The sequence below is a fragment of the Vigna umbellata genome, chromosome 1, assembly GCF_029865625.1.
Source record: "Vigna umbellata cultivar VRB3 chromosome 1, Vumbellata_1.0, whole genome shotgun sequence".
Lineage (NCBI taxonomy): Eukaryota > Viridiplantae > Streptophyta > Magnoliopsida > Fabales > Fabaceae > Vigna > Vigna umbellata.
The window spans coordinates 14,048,669-14,071,801 of NC_142165.1; the positions used below are offsets into that span (position 1 = coordinate 14,048,669).

Sequence of the window (23,133 nt, forward strand, 5' to 3'; positions counted from 1 at the left end):
AAATAAAAAGATTAATATCTAATCTTTTAATAAATTAATACATATTTTAAAAATTAATACCAAACCAAATAATCCTTAAAAAATGTAAATCTTTCTCAAAATTAATAATTTATTAATGCAAAATGTAGAAAGTAAGTTATTATTTAGTATACAAAAAACAATTCTAATAACTTTAAAATATCATTTCAAAACAAATATTTGCTATACACGGACTAATGGATAACATGATTAAAAATATATTACTTTACATTTAAAAATATTTTTTAATTTTATTAATTCAATTTTTTGTGGCATAAAAACTAAAAGTAACTAGTAAGGCACACATTTACTAGTTAAAAGGATTACTAAAACTAACTACAAATTTTCATACTAACCATCAAATATTTAAAATATTAAAAAACTCACAAAAATTTTAACATGACACCCACTTAACAAAAGTTCAAATATTACAAAATTTAAAAACAAACACTAAATATAAAAAAGATTGTTCTGGAATCATAATGGTAAGAGACAATAGAGTTAGACTTAATCAACTTCCTCCATCTTGCTGCCCTCAGCATCAGCATCAGCATCTTCTAGAGGTGGCATGTCGGCATCTGCTTCACCGGCATCCTCATCAATGCTGAGTCCAAGCTTCAGCATCCTGTGAATTCTGTTACCGAATGTGTTGGGATCATCAAGGCTGAAGCCAGAAGTTAGAAGAGCAGTCTCAAAGAGCAAGAGAACGAGATCCTTCACAGATTTATCATTCTTGTCAGCATCTGCTCGCTTCCTCAGCTCATCCATGATGGGATTCTCAGGGTTAATTTCCATCGTCTTCTTGCTTGACATGTATCCAGCCATACTGCTGTCCCTCAATGCCTGAGCCTTCATTATCCTTTCCATGTTAGCTGTCCAACCATATTCACCAGTCACCAGACAGCATGGAGAATCCACAACACGATCAGACACCACAACCTTCTCCACCTTGTCACCCAAAACATCCTTTATCACCTTGCAAAGACCATCAAATTTTTCCTTCAATTCTTCCTTCCTTTTCTTCTCATCCTCACTCTCATCAAGTTTCAAACCTTCTTTAGTAGCAGACACCAACTTCTTTCCCTCAAATTCCTTAAGCTGACCAACGGCATATTCATCAATGGCATCAACCATGAAAAGCACCTCGTATCCCTTCTTCTTCAGCCTTTCCAAGAAGGGGGAGTTCTCCACAGCTTTCCTGCTTTCACCAGTAATGTAGTAGATGTCATTCTGTCCTTCCTTCATCCTGGTAACATAGTCCTTCAGGCTAGTCATCTCATCACCGCTCTTGGTAGAGTGATACCTCAACAATTCAGCTAGCTTTGACTTGTTCTGGGAATCCTCATGGATACCCAATTTAAGGTTCTTAGAGAAGGCTTCATAGAACTTGTTATAATCTTCCTTGTTCTCAGCAATTTCAAAGAAAAGCTCAACGCACTTCTTAACCAAGTTCTTGCGGATGACCTTCAAAATCTTGTTTTGCTGCAGCATTTCTCTAGAAATGTTAAGAGGAAGGTCCTCAGAATCCACAATACCCTTAACAAAGCTAAGATATTCTGGAATCAACTCTTCGCAGTTGTCCATGATGAAGACTCTGCGTACATACAGTTTAATGTTGTTAGGCTTCTTCCTTGTGTCAAAGATATCAAAAGGTGCCCTCTTTGGGATAAAGAGGATAGCCTTAAACTCCAACTGACCTTCAACAGAGAAGTGTTTAACAGCCAAATGTTCTTCCCAATCATTGGTAAGACTCTTATAAAAAGCAGCATATTCCTCTTTTGTAATCTCTTCCGGTTTCCTCATCCAGATAGGCTTCTGTTTGTTCACCAGAGACCACTCATGAGACACCTCCTTGATTTTCTTCTTTTTTTTCTCTTCCTTCTCCTTATCTTCATCTACTTCTTCAACTTTGCCTTCCTCTTCCTTCTTCTCTTCCTCATCCTCATCATCAGAAATCTCCTTCTCTGTAGTCTTCTCAATCCAGAGAGAAATTGGATAACTGATGAATTCAGAATGCTTTTTTATCAAGTCCTTCAAACGCCTCTCCTCAAGATACTCAAGCTGATCTTCCTTTAAATACAAGGTTATCTTTGTTCCCCTGCCAAGACTCTCGCCATCTGTATCCCTTGTCACAGTGAAGGACCCACCAGCTTGGGATTCCCAAACATACTGCTCATCATCATTGTGCTTTGATGTAACAATAACCTTCTCCGCAACAAGATAAGCCGAGTAGAAACCAACACCAAACTGACCTATCATGCTCACATCAGCACCTGCAGCCAGGGCTTCCATGAACTCCTTGGTCCCAGACCTCGCAATTGTACCCAAGTTGTTCACCAAATCTGGAACATAAAAACCACAAGAATTAAAAAAAAAATACCTTAAAAGAACAAAAATTTAATAAATAATGACAAACCATAGTAACTTACCAGCCTTAGTCATGCCAACACCACTATCAATGATAGTCAATGTGTTGTTGGTCTTGTCAGGAATAATGTGGATGAACAACTCTGGCTGAGCATCGAGCTTGCTCTTGTCAGTAAGGCTCTCAAACCGAATCTTGTCCAAAGCCTGTACAGGTAAAACATGCCAGAAATCAGATATAACGCCCAAAGAGAATAGCAAACTATCCTAAATGGGATGTCATACAGGTCCTAAATGGGATGTCACTCCTTTCAAAAGGAAGGACAAATACATATTTCCACCCTAGTTTGGTGAAAAGCAATGATTGAAATACAGTACATAGGACAATAATCAAATGAAGACAAACAAATATTAATGATGTTCAAAACAAAACTGTTCCAAAAAAAAACATTTATCTTTTAAATTTAACATTTTCCTCGACACACAGAGGATTGGTTTAGACTACTAATCAAGATTAAAACAAAACTCCGGTCAAATTTAAAAATAATGTTATAGGTTTAGAAATAATTAATAACTAACAATCATCCATGAGCGTGTTTAAAGATTGTTTTCATGATTGTATTTTGTTTACAATCTAATTTATTTTCCCAATAAGGTTGATATTATGAATACAATAACAACAGTAAAAGATATACATTTCATATTATTCAATTTGAGTAAATGTTATTTCAAAATGTTCAAGTAATGTTAACAAATTCTTCTGAAAAAATAAAACTCCTGAATATTGATATGGTGTGATAAAGATTGTTAATTCCATTAAAAATGACCCAAACAAAAACCCCACTAACAACTCCACAAAATAGGAACAGGGACACAAATAATGAGAACCACCCTCATAGGAAAAGAAACAAACAAGCACCAAACCATCATAAATCTTCAAGATAAACAAAATCAAACCAGAGATCACAATAAAATACAGGGTTAAAAGTAAACAAATTATAAATCTCACAATTGCACAAAAAATTGGTTGAAATGAAACAAACCCAGAAGATCATGAAAAATTTCAAATGATAATATAGAACAATAACAGTAAGAACCAAACAAAAAAAGACATGCAAGAACAATAACAAAAACAGAAACCAAACAGAAACCTAAGAATAATAGAAACTAAAAAACAACACGAAAGAGGTAAAGTCTTACATCAGAGGCATTGCTAATGAGTTCGCGAAGGAAAATCTCCTTGTTGCTGTAGAAGGTGTTGATGATAAGACTGAGAAGCTGGTTGATCTCTGCCTGAAAAGCAAAGGTCTCGGTCTCCGACATTTTGGATCTGCCTTCTATGGAGTTTGAGATTCAGGAAAAGAAAGAGTCGCAAAAGATGCAAAAGATGGAAATGAAGCAAGAAAAATGTTCGGAGTGTGAAGTTAAGTAGGAGGGCTGGGCTAGGGTTTTGATATTCTAGATCCTTCTATACTCTAACGACTAATATTAAGTCATCGTATTTCCAGGACCTTCCAACTCCTATATTTGGGTCCACCTTTTAATTAAAATTACACTTTCGCCCTTTTCTGTTTTTGTTCATAAGATTTTATAAACGGTTTATTTCACTATAAAATACAAATGATTTTTATATTTTTTAAGATTAAATTTCAATTTTAACATTAACCATTTTATTTTTAAAACATTAAATTTTATTTTTTTTAATTCTTTAATTTATTTTTGTGTTGTTTCGTCCTTCAATTTTAAAATGTTCAGTTTAGTTTTTCATTTTTTAAATATAATTTATAAGATTTGTAGGTTATGTTATGAGCAAACATCTTGGGAGTTGTTAATTAGTTTATATGTCAAAAATATTTTATTTACAAAATAAAATAATTGTTGTGATCAGTCGGTTTGAATAGGATTTTCTATCTCATGTTGATGCATTTTAATCAAGATATTATTGTTTGTTTTTCAAATTTACCTTTTAAATAAAAAATTAAACTAAAATAATTATTTTATCAATTTTTAAATTTAATTGCTTTTTTCAATTTATATTTTTTAAATTTAACCATTTTTAATTATAAAGCTTATGAAATAAATAAAAACTATTTACAATAAAATTATAAAAGTTACATATATTTAATTTTATAATAATAATTTGATTATTTGTTTAATATCATAAAAAAATAACAAACTTACGCACATGTATTTTTATTAATATATATATATATATATAAAGAAATTCTTTATTTTGATTTTTACATTTTTAATTTTATCCTTTAAATAAAAAAAATTAATTTGAAATAGTTACTTTATTAATTTTATATTTTTAATAGTTATTTTTTAAGTTCAATATCTTTTTATTTAACTGTTGCTTTTACTTAATTACTGTTTTAATTAAAAATTTACTTACAAAATAAATAAATAATATTTACAATTAAATTATAAAAAATATTTATATTTAATTTTATGATTATAAAAATAACAATTATATTGGTTTTAAATGTTGTTGTATCAGTTTTTGAAATTGGAAGATTTAAGAGTTCTCAGGATATTGGACTTCTCATTATAGGAGAATATTCAGGTTTCGGTTTATCTCAACAGTTATATTAGGATAGTAAAAGAATTAGGTTTAATGTCTCCATAAGTTTCTATTTTTTTTCAGAATTTTAAATATGATTCTTTTGTTTTTGGCGTTGAATTCTTATTTTTGTAAAATTGAATTAAACAGGGACTTTCCGTCAAATTGATCAAACAATGTTAAAGGTGACAGTGTTGTTTTTACATATGTGTCATTAAAAACGTGACTCAATTCTATTATTTTAAATTTTGAATTAAAAAAATTAACTAAACAGAATGGAAATTCAATTAAAGAAATGGCAAAGTTAGAAATTGGTATTATATATTCTCTCTGCAATTGCTATGTCGAAATGAAATTGGGGAAATTTGAGTTATAGGCCTCATCATTCATCCACAAAATCGTTGTTGTTGAAGTAGATGCAAGTTGAAGCACGACCACCTTGCTCATCTCGCCGTGGCCCACCACCGCACCGTTGTTCATCTACACCGTTAGTGTCGCTGCAGAGTCGCGAGCCTCCACAGCCACCACCATCAGAATCGCGACACACCCCCATCATCTTCTTTGTTAATCAAAGCACAAAGAGAAAACCAATTCGCAAAATCATCATCGCGGGCCTCTACCATGGACACCGTCGCGAGAACCTTCAAACCAGGTCATTCCATCATCGCGAGTGCGCCGCGACATCTTTGTCTTCTCCACTATCGCATAACCAGTAGCGTGTTCCTCTCTGCCAGATCGCAATATTCAATCTCGTCCACGCTCCAACTGCAAGCACTAAAACTACGCTCCCCACCATCACCGGACTAGCAAAGCCAAACCAGAAAAATCCAAAAACCCCAAAATCTGACGACAACAGGAAATAAGAACTCTAAATAAGAACTCAATTGAGACGCCAAAAAAGAAAGGGTCCTATTTGAAATTCTGGACAAAAATAGGAACTTATGAAGACATTAAACCAAAAAATTAAGATTATTTTAAGTTGAAAAATAAACATAGCATTTAAATTAATTTATGGGATGAAAGGATATGTAGAAAATAAAGCATTTTATTTTAATTTATTTTAAGGGATAGGAAAATATAGTGAAGTTCTATTGGATTTTTCCTCTAATTATCTATGTATATTTTAAAAATAAATGTGTAATATTTTCCTTCCGCAATTTAAATCCACAATAATTAAGGAAAACATATGATCACCTAGTATCCTATTAATAATGTGAATACAAAATAAGTAATAATTTAAATTATTTTGTTGAGTTGATTGGTGTTCATTTTTATTACTTTGGAGTAAATTGTTTTAGTAAATAGTGATATTAATTTGTTATGATTAGACAAAATTGGTGTGGTCAAATGTTAATAGTAAATTGTTTTAGTAAATAGTGATATTAATTTGTTTATTACATACAACTTTAATTGAGCTACCTATTATAGACAATTTGTTTTCTTATTTCAATGTAAATCCTCACTGTATATTACATGTTTCTCTCCCTATTATCTTAATTAACTTTTCTCTCCACATTAATTAAATTAAGGATGTAATTGGAAAAAAATTATATTATATTCCAATTTAAAGAATGACAAATTAATTTTTTTTTTCTAAAAAATACACTGAAAAGGAAAGAGAGAGTATTTAAGAATTATTTTATGTTTAAAGATGGTTTATTGAAGTTAATCAAATACTAAGGTAGTATTATATTTAATTAAACATCTTAGTTTGTTTGTGATAGATTATGGAAGTGAATTTATCAAATCTTTTAAAATTTAAAAAATATTTCTATTCTAAAGTTATATAATATGCCTGTTTGTGGAAGGATTAGGGTTCTGGAAAGGGAATTTTGTTACTTTGGTTTGGTTAAGTGATGGTGGTGTTTGAATTTGGGTGGTGGTCAATAGGCGGTCGGAGTATGTGGTGGTGGTCATTAGACGTGGAAAGTGGTGTTCATCTCAATATTTAGATGTATAATATATATGTTTTATAATTTTTTATTATATAATATGTAAATCTTACGAATTACATAGTTCACAAGTAATTAATTTTAATTTTATACGTATGGAATTACCCAATTTGAAATACAATCTGTAATATATCTCACATATTAGATTATATAATCCATAATAAAATATGAAAATGTAATTTGAAATGCATTTGCGGAATATAGAATCTAACATATTTGTTCTTTTAAGTATTTTAGTAAAATTTATTATGTTATTTTGAAATAACTGAGGTAGATCAATTATTTGAGATGGAAGAGTTTGATATAATCACATATTGAGAAAATAAAGATGAATTAGTTTAAGGAGATTTTTTTTTCTATTTACAAACAACGATGAGGTTTGTTAAATTTAATGTGTATGAAAAGGTATGTGAGGAAATGTATTAGTGTAGGTATTTTGGACTGCAGATGATTTACTTGAATGAGTGTGTAGTGTTGCCTTTGGTCTTGGTTTTGTAATTGTATTTTTAAGATATAACATGATAAATAGACAACAAAAAATGAAGACTTGTGTGTTACTAGGTTGTGAAATGAGAGGAAAGCATAAGAAATACAAACAGAGACTGAACATAACTGTAATTAGGATAAGGAAGTGTGTTTGTCCCCTTTATATTGTGTGGTAAACTAAATCGCAATTGAGAATGTTGTGTTTTAAAGGTATTATGTGTTAGGTCAGTCATAATCATCAATTGTTTGATATATTATCCTTATGTTGTTGGATTGAAACCAAATGAGCATATAAAGCATAATTGGTGCCATATTAGATAAATCCCAAAAACATAAAGATCACCTCAAATGGTCTACTTTGACGATGAGCATCATAAAAAAGTTTGTATTACCCAACAAGCCTCAGCGTGTCTAATTGCATGCATACAACACTAAGTGGATATATGTTGTATGATCACATTTTATTGCTTGCAGTTGAACTTCATCATATGTAACACTGACATCCTTCCTTCCTATGTGTGAAAAGTGTTCATGTATTCACACTTATTCCAAATTATTTTTTCACATTTATATCTATAAATACATAAAATAACAACTTATTTGAATAATGTATATTTTATACTTGTAATAAAGTTGCGTAACCACATAACTGCTTCGTCCTAGCATAACAAACATTCCTTAACTAGTCATAGATATAGGTAAATGTAGTTACTCCTTATGATTGGTCCTTACACATTTGTAAATTGCAGAACATGCAAGTAGGACACATCAATTAATGTATCACTTTTATATGTAAATACGATGTATCCTACTAGATGCAATAGATAATTCCTTGTTACGCAATCTCATATTAGGTGGACACAACTCTATTCGCATACCTCTCAAAGCAAACTCAATATGAAACTTCAAACACGACAATGTTTAATCTTTGCATTCACATCACCAATATCTACCCCAAACAATTCCATCAATAAGCTTGAGGCACTAAAAAAAATCAACACACCATATGAAAAGAACTACCTCACAATGGAAATATGTAGCAACACAACATATCGTCTAAAGTGATGATCATCTCACCTATTGGAAGGTGAAATGTGTTTGTATTTCGTTGTCACTTCTCCATAAATGTTGAAATCAAACATTTATCCACAACTTCATAACTAATGTTATGTATTTGAAACAATCTAGAATCAACAACTTCATATTAAATTTTTTGGGATCCTTCAAGAAAATGTTTCTTTTATGTTATAATTGAATATCAGTAATAAATATAAAACTTAAATATAGTGGTTTTGTTACTCATCTCACCCTCCCATAGTTTAAATGCAACATGACCTTCAAAGCCCATTAATAAGAAGCAATTATGGGATGTATCTTAGAATCCATATTGTACATAAACTTGATTTATACCCGCACTGATCACATTAGTCTCAATCACATTAACATTAGCTCAAACTTCTTTATAATCCCCTATAGGACCATATGTCACACGCCTCTGCCTCTCATCTCATTCAATTAAACATTTTATTGTCTTTACCATCTAAACATTACAAAACTTATTTATCAGTAAAATCATATAATTGTTTAATTAGTTTTATCAAATATGAACTAATTTAATGTTTAAAAACAAAAAATATAAACTATATTACATTATTGATTATACTTAGATTTGAAATACCTTACTGATTGCTAAATCCGTAACATTTTTAGGTTATCTAACATACTAGATTATGTCATTTGTAATGTGATTTCAAATCTAGAAGTAGTTCGAATTATACAATTCGAATATAAAAACACATTATAAATCTAAAATCACGTTGCTAAATGTATAATTTAATATATTAACTAAACTTATGTACATTATGGATTTGGAAACCAAAACGTATTCCTAATCCAAAAGAATTTCACATAATAAACATTTCTTTCCCACGATACACCCACCGGCAGTGAATGCCAAAAACGAAAACTCAAACCCAATTTACTCTCTTTGCTGCAACGCATGATGGAATATAAGCTACGTAAAGGTGAGACGTCTTTTTTGAGAAACATGAGAGTTAGGTCATTTTCATATTAAGGTTTTCAATATTTTTTCAATCAATGGTAGTTAGGCCATGGGGGTGCAGGAAGAAAATATGGAGGTGCGGGAAGAAAGATAAGTGAATTTTTGAGTTGTTGAAGTCCAATGCGCTTCCCATTTCATTTTGGGGTGTTGCTCCCTCCACCACCACACCTTTCTCCCTCCACCTCCTCTTTACTATTTTGTCCCTCAGTAAAATTTTATTTTTAGGGTTATTATTTTTTTAATTTTACCCATTCACAACCTATTTCACTAATAATCTATTCTAGTCTCGTACATGAGTAAAATACTTTTCTTTCGTTTTAACATTATATTTCTTCCTCTCTTTCTTTCGTCGTTGTGAAATACTACAAGTTGCAAAGGTTGGTGATGATGGAAAGAATTATCAAGCAGTCTCCCTCTGGTGGTGCAGGATCGCTCTAGTGGTGCATCCGTTTTACCTTAAACGGATGTTGACATCCGTTGAAGATGTCACCTCCGTTTAAAGGTTACTTTTTTTATTTTAGAGTTTGTTTTATTAGGGGACATCCGTCACCTCCGTTGATGTATACTTCCTCATGCTGGTTGATGCTCTGGACGCTCCTCGATGTTCCTCCACACCACGGTGGCGAGGCTCCTTCACACCATGGCGACAATGGAAGCTTTCAAACAAAAAAATACTAAGAAGAAAAAGGAATTGAAGTGCTGGAGGTGGGAAGGTGAAACGAAAATGAGAAAAGGGAAAGAGAATTTCGTGGATGGGTGCTGGGAAAGTAAAATTAGAGTTTCAAATTATTTAAAATAAGATAAAAGTAAAATCTTTTTAACTTAAAGATATAATTGTATTTAAAATAATGTGAGGAGGTGAATAAAGTATAAGGTGGTGGTGGAGGAGCAACACCCTTCATTTTGATATGGACAGGATAAACTAAGCCCAAATGTATCACCAACCCAAATAAGACTTTTCTTCATGTACTTTCAGAATTACGAACTGCGCTTCCATATTAAAAGAGAGAAATTAAAATACCATCCATTGAGCCTAGGCGTTGTATATTGTTACTGAACCTTTATTCTCCAGTGCATTTTCTGAGAGGAAGAAAAATGAGTGAGAAAACACATTTACGTTTTGGAACGCTTGTTCCAAAACAATTATTTTGAAAAATAAAATATTATATATATATATATATATATATATATATATATATATATATATATATAAATATATATATCAGAAAAACTGTTTAAGAGATTATTTTAAAATACTTATTCCAGAAATCTTATTTTAAAACCCATGTTCCAAAAATTTAAAAAAACTTACTACAGAATATTTTTGGAACAAATAATCCCAAAGTCACTTTTTTGAAGAGCAAAATTATCATTTTAAAAATGATGAAGCTGCTGTTAAAATTTATTAATCGGGTGCAAGAAGAAATTGATCAGGAAGCATTTGTCTTTTTGAAAACAAATCAATCTTCATGCCTAAAATGTATAAGATTCTTATTCTTACATTCTTACATTAGTTTCAGAGACAAGAGAATATTTAAATAAGTCTTACAAAGTGTAATTTAATGTAAACTTAAATCACACTCTATTTTTATTATTTTTTTTTCAATTCAATCCATTTTTTCTAAAACGAAAAAAATTTCATTTTTTTTCTAAATTGAAACAAAATTTACTTTATAAAATTGAAACAATTTCATTTTTATTTAAATTAAAACAAAATTTACTTTTTTATAAATTTTATATAAATACTTTTATCAAAGTTGATATTTTATTAAATATTTTTAATCAGATTAAGTTTATTTATATTTATATTTTATCTTAAATTTTATTCATAATTGTTTTCAAATTTTAAATTTATTTGTTTTTTTTTAATTTTACATTTAAATTTATAAAATTGTTATATTTAAATTAATTAAAATATTTGTATAGAAATAATTGAATTTTGCTCATTTTAATAATATATAATTATTTAAAAGAATTGAAAAAGTTGATAAATTTATTTATTTTTATGAAATGTGATTGATAAACAAATTTAACATATCTATTAGTTGAAATTAATTTTAAATTTTTATTAACATTTCTTTCTATTGACAACTTTAAATGTTTTAAATAAAACTCAATATAAAATATACATATCAATTTTAATAAAAATATTTTGTATAACATTTATATAAAAATTATTTCATTTCAACTTAAAGAAATAAAATTGTTTAATTTAAAAAAAATTAAAACATAATTAAGACAAAAAAAAATTCAAAAACTAAATTAAAACTAAATAATATCATGTAATATTATTAATACACGGTATTATTTTATATGATGTCAGGTCGACAACACAACAATATCAGTATAATATTAACGAAAAAAATTTAATTACATAAAAAAAATTTAAAATAAAAACTGAATTGCGAGGTATTAAAAAAACCAATTTGATATTTTTCTACTAAGAGCTAAGGACATTATTTAACTAATTTAAAATTAGATTTAATCATTCTCATAATTCTTATTTAGGTTAGATTTTCTTATTGATTCTTTATTTTTTTTTTTCAATTGTTTTCCTAAACATAAGTCTTTATAACAAAATAAGAAAGGAATGAGAGACAATCTAATATAAATAGGAATTATAAAAATTAAATTGTAAACAAGCAAAACATTCTCTTTCGATTTATGAAATCGATTCAAATCTTCTTATACTCTTTACCGTCTAGTTTAATTAGGAATTATAGTAAAACATTCTGATACTAAAATCGTCTAACAATATTAACCATAAATATACAATAAATATAACCAACTTATTATAAAATCATAAATATATATTTATAAATTTCAGAATTACTTAAGGTTAACACTTATTTAATTAGACCTAATTGATAATAGTCTTGTTTAAGCTTAATATAATGATTAAGTTCGATTCAACTGTTTGACCACTCATCTAATTCCTTTAGAATCATAGACTGAAAGAACCGTTTGATTTGCAATTCTGTATACTTTGTTTATAAAAGATAGTGCTTGAAAGGAAAAATTATTGTTGGATTCGAATGAGTATATTATATATTGAACACACATGACATCTAATAATTTATAGCATTTGGAAAGTGATCTGGGAACAGAAACCAGAACTTACGGATAAATGAATGATAGATAGGATCAGAGTATCATTTGATTTAATGGCATTTCTTTCCCTTTTATCAAACTCAAGTTTTTTCAATCATCTGAAACTCACTCTCAGACCATGTTTTTCTCTCTTAAATGAGAAATGATTTTTAGTACCAAATCGATCTATTCGCACAGCAATCTATAAAATGATGTGATGTTCATTATTTATTAATTTTCCTGTGTATTCTTCGTCATTTTCTGCATCTTTCTTGTTTCCTGATTAACACTAATAAATCGGTTCTTTCTATCAGTTCGGCAAATAGTATCTTTTATCTCTGTTAGAAGCAATGTTGGAGATCCATTAATGAGAAATGAAACACATTTATGGTACATAAATAAAATCAAAATCATCTTAAACTTACTTTAAGAAAATTTATTGTTGTTGGATATATTATGTTATTTATTCAATAGAGGAATCATTAGGGTTCAAATATCACTTGTTGGATTTATAGAAGAGAAGGTTTACTAAATATACACAACACTAATAAGATTTGAGTCCAAATATATAAGAATTAACATCACTCTTTAAAAAAAGTATAAGACAATAAGTTAATAGATATTAAAGTTTATATAATACTCTATTTTCTTATTTTTTATCTTAATGTAAAACTTAAACTTTTAGAATTCTAACAAACTATAAATAATGATAAAAAACTATACATAAAAAGCAAAACGAATGGAGAAATTGTTCCCTAAACTACTTCACACTGAATTTCCCGATTAATTCTAATAAATCGGTGTAAATTTAAGTCAAGATAAAAACAAAATCATCTTAAACTTATTTTATGAAGATTTATTGTTGGTTAGATATATAAAATTATTTACCCAATACAGAAACTAAGGAAGTTCACTCGATGTATTTTCAACTTTATGGTACTAAACTTTCTCATTTTTATCGACTCACATTTAGAATTCTAAGAAACTATAGACAATGATAACAAACCATATAATGATAACAAATCAATGTGAGACTTTCACCTTTATATAATACTCTACTTTTTTATTTCTATTCGTACTTGGACTCACACTTAGATTCTCAATGATACAATGATAACAAATCATAGATAAGAAGCAAAACTAACGGAGAAATTGCTCCCTAAACAACTTCACACTGAATTTGATCATGTGATGGGGTAGGTGATAAATCTCAATTGTGGAGAAATTGCTTAGGATGTGGACATGGATGGTCTTATCTATATGGTTTTGGTTAAGCAACGAAAAGTTGAAGGAATTGGGCAAATAATTAGAAAGAAACAAAGGTTTCAATTGTTGGTAACACAGTCAAAGATTGGTGATATTGATGATAATGAGGATGGAGCATCCAAACGTGTGAACTGGGGAAGTGTAACTTGGCAGTTCTTCTAACATGATTTTGGATGGCATGCATGGACCCTATGGCTTATTAATCAATTACTAATAATATTATAAATTTGATGCGATTTCATGATGATCATGATCATGTCAATAACAAATCATGGTTGGTTCCATCAATCTGTGTCATTATTATTGGGATTCAAAAGTCCACTTGATGTGCATCGAATTCACCACTTGCTGACTCTATTGCACGTGTGCCATGCATTAAGGACAAAAGTTCCTATGATGCTACACTACCAGTAGACCTCTCTCAAAAGGGTCCACCTCAATGCAAATCATAAAATCTCTCAATCTTTCTCTCAAATTTCCAGAATATGTGGCTCGGGGGAGTCATTCTCTTTCTATTCATTTGCTTCCATTATTGCATGCTAAAGACCTACCTACTCTTCACTCCAAAACCAAACCAATCAAAATAACTAAACACCAAAGTAAAGGAAAAAGACATTAATTTCTCACAGTTAACATTATTGTTTGTAACCTTGGAAGTTCATATACAAGAAAGAATAAGTAGACTTTATTTTATAAATCGATTTTTATGAGATTAACTTGAGTTTAAAAATTTATTTTTTAATCTAATATCAGAACTGGTATTGTCAAAATGAGTCAAAATTCATGAACCAATTCAATCCATCACATATTCGAGTTGGATTGAATTTTAAGAAAATTGAAATTTTGATACTGACCAATTTTATGTCCAATGAATTAAGAATCTGATTCTGTCAGATTGAATTCGTAAACTGTGTTGGCTCACGAATTACCCATCTTCTTACACACAGACACATCAACACACAGATACATCAAATGGTAGTGATAAAATAGCTACCGACAGTAGGAACATAGAATGGTGATTGGCCACTCTATTGTTGTTAGTCAAATTTGAATTTTCCACTAATGTTTATATATACAAATAGAATATACATATTCTTCTCTCGTGAGCATGAGCTCCTACCTAGCTAGTTAACAATCTATCACTGAGGGAATCTAAAGAAAAGCTACATAAACTCTCTTTTCCTTATGTATTCAATTAATCTGTTTTCCGAAAACTAAAAGGCTGAGGCCTTACACTCACTTTTTAATAAACAAACATATATAAGAGAACCAGGGGAGCTGGAGAGAAGTTTATTATATAATCTTAAAGGAAAAGAATACCATACAATGTTCACAAACAGTTTTTGCTTCAATCCAAATATAAGGTGCACCATTATGACAGCCTCAGCAGCATGTAGGCACTGTTTTTAAATATTATTGTCACAGCAAATTCACCAATTAATTTTTTTGATTCATGTCACGTGCCATACAACTTTCTTTGTTAGAGACTACCTTATACATATATCAGAGCATTTATGGTTTAAGACTTAGAGTTTAGTGTTTTTAGATTTAAAAATTTATATATTAAATCTAAATTTTCATTGATGTTTTGGAAGGGAATCATCACCACATTTTGCTTTTTCTTTTTCTTCTTTCTGTGATCTTCTTTTATTCATTTACTGGATTCGTCTAGGCAAGTGATGATCCAAAAGGGCCTTCTTGTTTTTCATATATAGGTAGCTACTGAGTGAAAAATGACATCATTACTTATCAGTACTACAAACTTTAATGTTCATAGCATGCCCCCAATGGGAAGCCTTTATGAGACCTGCTTCTTTTTTGTGTGTTTGGATACCTTTATGATTTACTTTTTTACAAACAAAATCCGACAATAAAATGGTGGGGTTAGAGATGGATCCCTCATATATGCAAGGAATTTCCATCCATGAATACCTGCTACCTTTTGTTTCTTCTTTTGAATGTCACTGGGCCCTTATTCACTCTCTTTTTGCTCATTCATATTCTCTTTTACCATGAAATATTACTATTACACACACATTTATATATATATATATATATATATATATATATATATATATATATATATTTTCTTTAAATCTTCTGTTATCATGTCATCATTCACCATGATATATGCTTATTTTGAACGATGTTAAAAAGTGAATTCTAAGACTAACTCAATCTCAGAAAACCAAGTTATAAAGTAAGATTTACATCTACTTAAATATTCTAAGTTTGTCTTATCTCTGATTGATGTAAAACTTCATACCGTATACAAATACAATCATCTCAAACTCAATGAAAGTAAGGTGAAATTTATGGACTAAATAAATGGTACAATAGCATGCAGCTATTTGGTTGCAAACTGTTAAACAAAGGTAATGCATGGAGTCACATTCATTGAATTGAATGAATGAAAAGCTGTCAATTACACATTACACGAATGCATCATAAATAAAACTTGTCCTAAGTCTACAGTTTTTGATTTGACGTTTCAAGATGTATTAGTGGGCTTAGCTGAAACTTACCCATCTATCAGCAAAAATGAAGCAAACAGTAGATGGGACAGTAGGCGAAGATTAATTTTGATATCATGGAACACGGGTAATGCACAGAACACAGTCACAAAAGTTCAAATTATATCAGGCAAAAGGATCTTCAATCCAATCCTGTGTAGTAATCTTAGATTTTCATTTGTATGATAGGTGGGGGAAGTGCTACCTAAAGTTGGTAAATGTGTCTACAGAGTAGAAACACACTGAATTTTAGATGGAGAGATTTTTAATTTCAAAATTTAATTACTGAATTTTAGTTTTTTGATTCAAAAAGCCTATTAAGAAGTTCTGGAAATTTGAGACATATTATTAACCATAGAATTGCATCATTTGAGTTCTATGTGGACTGCAGACTCCTGAATATACTTCAACAGAATTTCTCTTCCTTTGTCGCATTACACGTACAAGCCTTAATTACTTTCTTTTCTATATGCTAATCATATTCCTGTTTCTTTTCTATGTCCCATCAATCCAATCTAGCTCTATAATTAAACTTTTATGCTCCTGTACAAATTAACTATTTAATTATTTGTTAGTAGTTATCTACACACATGCATATGCTTCACCAGAAAAGCACAAAATGGGTGGCTTCTCAGTCTCATACCTGTAATTCTGTCATCAGAGAAAAGCAAGAACAGATTCTTTTAATCTCAATATTTTCTAGTTTTAAAACTTAACTCATGATGACCACTTTGTGCAAATTAAGAAGGTGGATTACATATTTAAACCGTCTTTTTCTTTTTGTTTTGCCAGTTATCTCTTCTTGATTTCTGAACAAATTCCAATTCAAAGTTTGAAAATACTGTAATTTTGTCCCTATACTCATGACCATATCCTGCACAAATTATAATATCTTTCTTAATGTATTAGTAGCTTCCATGTGCACTTTCACTTCTGCAACAGATTCCTCATACACTCCATTTATACTTAAACAATACGAAATGGGTCTTAGTATTATTTTTGAAATAAAGTACGTCCCTTTTGCTTATATAGAATTTACCACTCCGAATATCTCAGTGGTATGAGTAAATTTTACACCAATTATGGATACCCAGATGAGATTTTGACAAAGGAAACAAACCCTTTCCTTGCATTCTGGAAAATCTGATCCAAATATGCAAGTTTATTGCTTAAAGTTCAGAACTTCTAAGGGTGGCATGTAGCAACCACCACATCAATGGCTCATCAAAAACTGCAGCCACACAAAAGCGATGGACCACAAAACGGGCCTAGCTAATTAAAGGAAGAAATTATCTTCTGGATTAACAGAATACAGAGCTATTTCACTCAACAATCAAAATGTCTATTCTATTTGATTAATCAACCATCACCATCTATGAGGTAAGATAATTATCTTAATAGCCAATTTCAAAAGTGCTAAAGTCATTTTGCTAGCCCTGGTGTGCTTACTTGGCCATGCCTTGTTTTCTGCTAATCTCCGCAACTAAACGAATACATGAACATGAAAAATAATTACTATTGCCAAATAAAAGCAAGAAACAAGATATTATATGTGTCCACGTGGGGAGCAAAAACCCAAAAGTCTTCTTTACGTGATTTTCACCCCTCCACCAGTTTCATGTCTCACAGTTCACTATTACTGAAACACTATCTAACAGAAACTAACAAATTGGATTACGTTCAGATTGCAAATTTGACAGAATTTCAATTCACTGGTTTGGCAGGTTAATCAAGATGAACCAATATAAAATGAAGTTTAATTTGACATGATTGAAAAATAATTATATCTCTTAAGTATGTGATCAAAATTTGATTTCCAAATATATGTGTATAGGATAACATATGTTGAGAAAAGTCAGATCACTATATGAATTTCATTATATCAATTCATTAGTCTTTACTTTTGTTCATGAATACACAGAGTTTCCGAAAAAGAAATGAATAAAAAGAGATGTTTGGCTCAATAAAAACCAACAACCATCATCATGGGTATGGACAAGTCCTTGTCATTGAACAGGAACATAGTGCAGCAATAAAAGAATGAGGAAGCTGGCTCTTGTGTTCAGAGCTTCTTCTCTTCCTCTATAAACAATTCATAGGATTTCCCCCTCCACAATCCCAAAACAGATCACTTCTCTTCTCTAAGCAATGTCTTTAAGCTTGAGGAATCTCTCATCTTCTTACAAAATCTTCTCCCTCTCTTTGCTTCTTTTATTTCATTGTTGTTACTCCCAGCTTAATGAGCAAGGCCAAGCTCTTTTAGCATGGAAAAACAGTTTAAACAGTTCTGCAGATGCATTAGTATCTTGGAATCCTTCCAGCACAAGCCCATGCAATTGGTTTGGGGTGCGCTGCAACTTAGAAGGAGAGGTGGTTGAGATAAACCTGAGTTCAGTGAACTTGCAAGGCTCGTTACCTTCAAATTTTCAACTTTTCAGGAATTTGAAGATTCTTGCCCTCTCAGCAGCCAACATCACAGGCAGGATTCCAAAGGAGATTGGAGACTGTAAAGAGCTCACTTTCATTGATCTCAGTGGCAATTCTCTCTTTGGTGAAATCCCAGAAGAAATTTGCAGGCTGAGCAAACTGCAGACTTTAGCTCTGCATACCAACTTTCTTGAAGGCAACATTCCATCCAGCATAGGAAATTTATCGAGTCTGGTGAACTTGACACTCTATGACAACAAACTGAGTGGTGAAATTCCAAAGAGTATTAGCTCATTAACTGAGCTCCAAGTGTTGAGAGTAGGAGGGAACACAAACCTTAAGGGTGAGGTGCCATGGGATATTGGAAACTGCACCAACTTGGTGGTGTTAGGCCTTGCAGAAACCAGCATTTCTGGGAATCTTCCTTCTTCAATAGGGATGCTGAAAAGAGTTCAGACCATAGCCATTTACACAACTCTGCTATCAGGCTCTATACCAGAAGAGATAGGGAAGTGCAGTGAGTTACAGAACCTGTACTTGTATCAGAACTCAATCTCTGGTTCAATCCCAAGTCAAATTGGAGAGCTCAGCAAGCTTAAGAATCTTCTCTTGTGGCAAAACAATATAGTTGGTACAATCCCAGAAGAGCTTGGAAGCTGCACTCAACTGGAAGTCATAGACATGTCAGAAAATCTTCTCACAGGGAGCATACCAACCAGTTTTGGTAAGCTATCAAATCTGCAAGGGCTTCAACTGAGTGTTAACAAGATTTCAGGCATTATACCTCCTGAAATCACAAATTGCACTTCCCTGACTCAACTGGAAGTTGACAATAATGCTATCTCTGGAGAGATTCCTCCTGTTATCGGAAACTTGAGAAGCTTGACTCTCTTCTTTGCATGGCAGAACAAGCTGACAGGAAAAATCCCAGATAGTCTTTCACAGTGCCAAGATCTTCAGGCTCTTGATCTCTCTTACAACAATTTAACTGGTCCAATACCCAAACAACTTTTTGGACTGAGGAACCTCACTAAACTACTGCTTCTTTCCAACGATTTGTCTGGCTTTATACCACCTGAGATAGGTAATTGCACAAGCCTCTACAGGTTGAGGTTAAATCACAATAGACTGTCAGGTACAGTTCCATCTGAGATCACCAACTTGAAGAATTTGAACTTTTTGGACGTGAGCAGCAATCATCTTGTAGGGGAAATTCCTCCTACACTATCCAGATGCCAAAACCTTGAGTTTCTGGACCTTCACTCAAATAGTCTTATTGGCTCAGTTCCAAACAATCTGCCCAAAAACCTGCAGCTAATCGACCTCTCAGACAACAGACTAACAGGTGAACTGAGCCATTCCATTGGTTCATTAACCGAGTTAGCCAAACTCAACTTGGGAAAGAATCAACTCAGCGGAAGTATCCCTGCTAAGATCCTATCTTGCTCCAAGTTACAACTTCTGGACTTGGGAAGCAATAGTTTCTCTGGAGAAATTCCCAAGGAAATTGCTCAAATTCCTTCACTAGAAATCTTTCTCAATCTTAGCTGTAACCAGTTTTCTGGTGAAATTCCACCCCAGTTCTCCGGTCTTAGAAAACTTGGAGTGCTTGACCTCTCTCACAACAAGCTCTCAGGGAAGTTGGATACTCTCTCTGACCTTCAAAACCTTGTTTCTTTAAATGTTTCCTTCAATGACTTCACCGGAGAATTGCCTAACACCCCATTCTTCAGGAAGCTCCCTCTCAGTGATCTCACAGGAAATGATGGCCTCTACATTGTTGGTTCTGTAGACAGAAAGGAAGCCAAGGTTCATGCCAGGTTGTTTATGAAAATTATATTATCCATTCTCTTAAGCACCAGTGCAGTACTAATACTGCTCACAATCCATGTCTTGATTCGTGCTCATGTTTCTAACAAAGCATTCACGGGAAACAACAATTGGGTGTTAACTCTGTATCAGAAGTTTGAATTCTCAGTTGATGATATTGTCCGTAATTTGACTTCATCCAATGTGATTGGCACTGGAAGCTCTGGAGTTGTGTACAAGGTTACAGTACCAAATGGCCAAACACTAGCAGTTAAAAAGATGTGGACATCAGCAGAGTCAGGAGCATTTACTTCTGAAATTCAAACACTGAGTTCAATTAGACATAAAAACATCATCAAGCTTCTGGGTTGGGGGTCCAGCAAGAACATGAAGCTGCTGTTTTATGAGTACCTCCCTAACGGAAGCTTGAGCTCATTACTTCATGGTTCAGGAAAGGGAAAAGCAGAATGGGAAATCAGATACGATGTTATGGTAGGAGTGGCCAATGCACTTGCATATTTGCACCATGATTGTGAGCCTTCCATATTGCATGGAGATGTCAAAGCCATGAACGTGTTGTTAGGTCCTGGCTATCAGCCTTACCTATCTGACTTCGGCCTAGCTAGAATTGCAAGTGAAAATGGTGATTGTACAAATTCCAAGCCATTTCAAAGACCCTACCTTGCTGGCTCCTATGGGTACATGGCTCCAGGTACTTTTTTCTTACCAAGTTTGAATTAGTCAGTTTTTTTTTCAGTACTTGCACAACCCTTTGAAACTGAACTAACTTTTGTTTTTTGGTATGAGTACAGAGCATGCATCTATGCAGCAGATCACTGAGAAGAGTGATGTGTACAGTTTTGGGGTGGTCCTACTTGAGGTCCTGACAGGAAGGCACCCTCTTGACCCAACACTTCCTGGGGGTGGTGCACACTTGGTTCAGTGGGTTAGGAACCACTTAGCCAGCAAAGGAGACCCATCTGACATTCTTGACCCAACACTCAGAGGGAGAACTGATTCCACTGTGCATGAAATGTTACAAACTCTAGCTGTCTCATTTCTATGTGTCAGCACCAGAGCTGAGGACCGTCCAACAATGAAGGACACTGTTGCAATGCTTAGGGAAATCCGATTTGTTGAGGCACCAACCGCAGCTTATGATGCATCGAATGGAGTTTCAACAGTGCATGCTTCTCCATCACCTCTTAAAACTGTAGTTTCACATGGAACTTCTAAATGTTCCTTTGATTTTTCTGAGGACTCAATCTGTTGAGCTAGCATTCTACTCATGAAGAAAGTATGAATATGATTTACATCGTTCGTGCATAGTCAAATGGAATGTCAGTTATAGCTGGTCACGATTGCTAGAGAGCTCAAATGTAATCTAAGATATGTGCTGCATATTTCAAGAAACCATGTATTGGATACAAATAAAAAGCATTCTAGAATATAGGGAGCATTTCACCCAGAAAATTCAATTTCAGGCTACTTGGTTTATATTATCCTGTAGAAATTGGTCAAAATCCATCACATTACATGTGTTGGATTCTATTAGATAATTTTTTACTACTTGGAAAGTTAATCATCCGGTCTATCGAGAAGAAGCTTTATTGATAATATCCGAACCCATCCACGTAAGAAATTAACATCACTTTCTATCCAAAACTAACTTTAAAGCAATGTGTTAATGATTTTCAATGTGAGACTTGAACTCACGTTTGAATTCCTAATACAATATTAATTAGAATGATTAATTTTTTTTTTAAATATTAAAAAGAAAATACTTATCTTTGATACATCTCCAATCTCGTCTTGTATAAATTTTAAATTTAACTCGATCTTCAAAACTGATTTGAAGATGATACTCACATTCATTTATATACTCATTTATACTGTAAATTTGTCTTATGGGAACCTGAAGTATCTCTCATTCCCTCTCATTCACAGAGGAAGGCATGGTGAAGTAGGTCTTTCCGTTCAAAGGGTGACCACATGGTCCCATGTTGAATAGGTCACATGTGGCATGTGCTGTCTGAAAGAGACTTTGCAAAGATTGAAAAGTGATTTGGGAAGGACATATATGAAGTTGGGAATGAACGTATGTGTATCTTAATGAGACGCACATGTATCTGTATCTGCAGGACCATTACATTAATACTCTGAAAAAGTGAAAGATAACATGTATAACAGATAGATCAGTAGTTCTGCCGCATATGCAGATTGCAAATACGAACAAGGAACTTTTTCTTATGATTTACAAAAGCTTATTTGGTTGTATTTTATAAGATTCTTTCTTTGAACGACTTTTTGGCATTTCTAGGACAGAAAATAATTGAGGAACAAGAGTTTGTGGTATTATTAGGTCATAAAATAAAACAAGAAATCAGTGAAAAGAGTAGGAGAACAACATTCTAAGTACATTGAAAAAAGTGCATTAAAATGAAATTGCTAAGAATGTTTACAATCATTATTTTATAATTCGTGCTTCGACCATTGCAGGGAGGTGAAAGAAAATCAGGGAATGGATTTGTCATAAAGCATTATGTATTGTCGTCAAAATATTATTTTCCTGTTTTTTTCTCT

The 23,133-nt window shown here is 32.0% G+C and overlaps 2 protein-coding genes across 2 annotated transcripts; one reads left to right on the forward strand and one right to left on the reverse strand.

Annotated features, from left to right (window-relative positions):
- Window positions 1-361: 361 nt before the first annotated feature.
- LOC148204729 (heat shock cognate protein 80) lies at window positions 362-3,823 on the reverse strand. Its single transcript, XM_088096420.1, has 3 exons — window positions 3,583-3,823; window positions 2,448-2,589; window positions 362-2,360 (listed from the first exon to the last, which is right to left on the reverse strand). Exons 1-3 carry the CDS (start codon window positions 3,703-3,705, stop codon window positions 526-528), a joined length of 2,100 nt encoding a protein of 699 aa, XP_087952546.1. The 5' UTR covers window positions 3,706-3,823; the 3' UTR covers window positions 362-525.
- Window positions 3,824-18,237: 14,414 nt separating this feature from the next.
- Window positions 18,238-22,028, forward strand: LOC124825077 (uncharacterized). Its single transcript, XM_047297616.2, has 2 exons — window positions 18,238-21,262; window positions 21,363-22,028. Exons 1-2 carry the CDS (start codon window positions 18,463-18,465, stop codon window positions 21,821-21,823), a joined length of 3,261 nt encoding a protein of 1,086 aa, XP_047153572.2. The 5' UTR covers window positions 18,238-18,462; the 3' UTR covers window positions 21,824-22,028.
- Window positions 22,029-23,133: the final 1,105 nt, after the last annotated feature.

What these genes read in the sequence shown, in the direction of transcription:
- LOC148204729 (XM_088096420.1), bottom strand. Translation starts at nt 3,705, where the DNA reads ATGTCGGAGACCGAGACCTTTGCTTTTCAGGCAGAGATCAACCAGCTT. An exon ending in TCATTAGCAATGCCTCTGAT is followed by an intron (nt 2,590 to 3,582) that starts GTAAGACTTTAC and finishes TTACCTGTACAG; the next exon opens with GCTTTGGACAAGATTCGGTT. An exon ending in TGTTGGCATGACTAAGGCTG is followed by an intron (nt 2,361 to 2,447) that starts GTAAGTTACTAT and finishes TTTATGTTCCAG; the next exon opens with ATTTGGTGAACAACTTGGGT.
- LOC124825077 (XM_047297616.2), top strand. Translation starts at nt 18,463, where the DNA reads ATGTCTTTAAGCTTGAGGAATCTCTCATCTTCTTACAAAATCTTCTCC. An exon ending in CTATGGGTACATGGCTCCAG is followed by an intron (nt 21,263 to 21,362) that starts GTACTTTTTTCT and finishes GTATGAGTACAG; the next exon opens with AGCATGCATCTATGCAGCAG.